The sequence below is a fragment of the Austrofundulus limnaeus genome, unplaced genomic scaffold (genome assembly GCF_001266775.1).
Source record: "Austrofundulus limnaeus strain Quisiro unplaced genomic scaffold, Austrofundulus_limnaeus-1.0 Scaffold17, whole genome shotgun sequence".
Classification (NCBI taxonomy): domain Eukaryota; kingdom Metazoa; phylum Chordata; class Actinopteri; order Cyprinodontiformes; family Rivulidae; genus Austrofundulus; species Austrofundulus limnaeus.
In genome coordinates, this window is record NW_013952419.1 from 3,675,825 (window position 1) to 3,679,652 (window position 3,828).

The window sequence follows — 3,828 nt, forward strand, 5'->3', positions numbered from 1 at the left end:
GGATATATCGTATCGTGACCCCTCTGTTATGATATGTATCGTATCGCCAAATTCTTACCAATACACAGCCCTAATTTGCAGCAAGGAGGGTGAGTGCCAAATACAAGGAAATAAGATAATCAGAGCGCTGTTAGGGTACATTCTAGTTAAAACAGTAACCTCTATTCGTAGTGTTTTATCCATTTTAGCAGGCACAGACTTAATCTGTACCTAAAACGTTTTTTTTTTTTTTTTTAGATACTGCTATCAAGATGGGGAAGGATCCAACTAAGCCGAGAGGGAAGATGTCTTCCTACGCGTATTTTGTTCAGACCTGCCGGGAAGAGCACAAGAAGAAACACCCCGATGCTTCGGTGAACTTCGCCGAGTTCTCCAAGAAGTGCTCAGAGCGGTGGAAGGTAGGACACGGTGGTGTCGATGGGGGGGGTCGGATGCGGGGAATGTGCGTTCGCGAGCGTGACGACGAGCTGTTTACCCTTTTCTGCTTTCAGACCATGTCCGCCAAGGAGAAGGGCAAGTTTGAGGACCTGGCCAGGCAGGACAAGGCTCGCTACGAGAGGGAGATGATGAGCTACGTGCCCGCCAGGGGAGGCAAGAAGAAGAAGTACAAGGACCCCAATGCCCCCAAGAGACCCCCGTACGTCTGATTCTTTAATGGATCTTTTTTTGAAAATCAACACGTCTTCAATTCTTCCATTTTTTTTTTTTTGTCTTCTAGATCTGCTTTCTTCATCTTTTGCTCGGAGTTCCGCCCCAAGGTGAAAGGCGAGAGCCCCGGTCTGTCAATCGGAGACGTAGCCAAGAGGCTGGGCGAGATGTGGAACACCACCGCTGCCGAGGACAAGCAGCCCTACGAGAAGAAGGCAGCCAAGCTGAAGGAGAAGTACGAGAAGGTAAATAAACCGTTCCCCGCCCCAAAAAAAAACAAAAAACTTTGCGACTGAGCGAGCTCAACAACTTTGTCGTCCGTCGCAGGACATCGCCGCTTACCGCGCCAAGGGCAAAACGGGCGGCGCGGCGCCAGCGAAGGCCCCCGCCAAGGTGGAGAAGAAGGAAGACGACGACGACGATGAGGACGAAGACGAGGACGAAGAAGAGGAAGACGAGGAGGAGGACGATGATGAGTAGAGGCTGAGGCAGGCAGTGGGTCATCTTCTTGTTTATAAAGCATTTAACCCCCTTGTACACAGTTCACTCACTGAAAGAAAAATCCATTAGTTATCCAAGGGGTCAAAACACAAACGAAACAAAAAAAATGCCAACATTAAGGCTGTGTATATCGGTTGTTTTTATGCTGTACAGTTTTTTTCTTTCCTTTTTGTATAGTTAACACTACACAAGTACTGTGTCTTGTATCTTTCTGCCAGTCTTATTTCTTTTCCCCCAGTGGTAGTTTTAGACCACTATCCTGCCTGGTACAGTATAAAGGGGTGGGCTTTACAGTATTTCCCTTAGCTAGCAGTGCGCAGCACAGAAAAGCGTTATGAGTTAGATCTGAGTGTATCTTACGATTTTATTTTTCTTCTTCTTCACCTTTTACCTGTGTGTTTTCATTTCCAACGACGTTATCAGAATTGACGTATCACCGTTGTTTTACTGATCTTTATGTACCACTGTAATCGCGGGAAGAAAAACAAAATTAGCAAAAAAAAAAAAAAACGTCTTGTTTATTGTTAAAATTTAAATTGCTTTTGATGTCAAACTTTTTTTTTTTAATAAAACAAGCTTTGTGTTTGAAAAATCTTGTCAGGTGTTGTTTTTTTTTAACGTAAAGATGGTCTGGAAAATAAAAAGTTAGGTACGAGACAATTAGGTGATGAAAATATGATTGGTTATGTGTTGTAAATATTTAAGACCCAGAACAAATTGGTTTTTAAATAATTTTAAAAAGATGCATTAACTTTTATCGCTAATTTAGTGGGATGAAAGGGTTGATCTAAAGCCTGGAGATGATTGAAGAGAAAAAAATCATCTTAAGCTGTTCCTATGAAGCATGACTCATCACTACAAATATCCTGTGTTAACAGTAAACGTGCAGCGTAGTGACCCCCCCCTCCCCTCATTATGGAAGTACCCAAAGCTGCATGCCAACATGCATCACTGACTTCCTGTTTTATTTAGATGCAGCTTCATCCCATGCACTCCCCAGGTCCCATCCTGGGTAAAGGGAAAAAAAGGCATTTATATAAGAAGGATTATTTGCTTTAAAATTCTAGTGACATAAGAATATGACACATCTGTGCGTGTATTGTCACAACAAGTCAACCTCCAGGGTGGGGGTGGGACTTCGAAACTTCCAGGTTGAGCAGATATTTATTTACAAATCCRCAAAGACAATGTTTGACCTCTGCTGTAAACCGCAAGGACGTGTCCTCTGCTGTATCTCTTCAGAGTCTGAGCCTCGATAGGGAAGAAGTCAGGCAGCCGCCGACCAGCCGCCGACCTCTGGGCTGCTTCGATAAAGGCCCGTGAGTGACCCTGAAAGGTGGTGAGACCTCCTGTCCCTGAAACCCGCCCCTGATATTGTTTTTTTTGAAACAACGGAGCTGACTTCAGGCGTGTTTAYCAAAACGTCCGGCAGCTGCAAACTCCTGTCAGAGCTGGTATCAGTTCCTTCTGAGAGCCTGGAGTTAAAGAGTGACCAAAGAGCTGCTCAGATTGTGGGTTTTTACACTCCTGTGCTCTGAACAGGCCCTGAAAGCTGCGCTTTCTGCGCAGCAGCTGACAACGATGATGAGAAACAGGAGCGGTGGGGGAAATAAGGCTGAAACAGTTGCAGTAAACTGCTGCCTGCGTTCAGCTGTTGATCAGTTGCTGCGAGGGCCTTTTCAGGTCACACACACACACACACAGAAAGGGCAGCTCCACTACTGGGCCTGTTAATCTCAATCAATCCCCCACTCAGCCAGCAAAGTCCAATAAATTGTATTAGGGCGACATCTAGTGGTCAAAGTTTGCAATTGTACAATTAAAATAGACATTTAGCAAAATTATTAGAGATAAGCCATACAACAAGTTTTATTTTATTTTTTAACACCTTTACAGCATCCATATGGACGGCTTAAAAGAGAACATGTAAAGTTTAAAGTGGATTTTATGATGACTGCAGCTCATAAAATAAGATTTTTAACTTTTAACTTAAATAACGCAACATTTCACTGGATGGACACTAAGTTTGTTAGGTTTAAGACACTTAATACACTCAGAAATACACATTATGAATAGTCTTCTATTATAAAGTTTTGTTTAAAGAGGATTTGATCCATTTTTAAAACGACCACCTGGTTCTTTCTCTAACATTAAATGCCTTGCAATCCTACAGAAATGTGTTTRTGCCAAAGTTTTGATTTAAGATAATTTGACATTGAGAAACGAGAGTAAAAAAACAGCCAAAAGTTACATACTCAGTGTAAGCATTTTAATGAGTTTCAGCTGAAACCACTTTAAGTTTGAGCTAAATGCCTGTTAAATTGTCTTCAGTTGTGGCGGCCGTCTTGAACTGACTTCAAAAGATAATTTTCTGTACATTTTATGAAAAACTGTGAGGAAAGGGAATATTTGTAATGTTAAACATGATAAAACTTTTTTTCATTTAATTTTACATCCAAAACATGCAAACTAATGATTTGACCAGTTCAGGATGACGTCACTCAGACGCTCCTGCCGCACTGACCTGACCAGACATCTCCACCAGGTGGTGCTGTTGTAACAGAAATCCCTTCAGCGCCTCTTAATGTTTGTTTTTCTTTCTTAACAGGACATTTTCAAACCTCACTCCTTATTTTTATATACTTTAACACAAATATGTTACGTTTCTACTGTGAAATA

The 3,828-nt window shown here is 42.1% G+C and overlaps 1 protein-coding gene across 1 annotated transcript in view; it reads left to right on the forward strand.

The window, feature by feature from the left end:
- The window catches only part of hmgb1a (high mobility group box 1a), a 3,874-nt gene extending 2,215 nt beyond the window's left edge, over nucleotides 1–1,659 (forward strand). The window contains exons 2-5 of the mRNA XM_014003330.1: nucleotides 238–398; nucleotides 492–637; nucleotides 719–893; nucleotides 976–1,659. Of these exons, the coding sequence (XP_013858784.1) occupies nucleotides 252–398; nucleotides 492–637; nucleotides 719–893; nucleotides 976–1,128 (621 nt within the window). The 5' untranslated portion in view covers nucleotides 238–251 and the 3' untranslated portion in view covers nucleotides 1,129–1,659. The remainder of the gene's footprint in view (nucleotides 1–237; nucleotides 399–491; nucleotides 638–718; nucleotides 894–975) is intronic.
- Nucleotides 1,660–3,828: the final 2,169 nt, after the last annotated feature.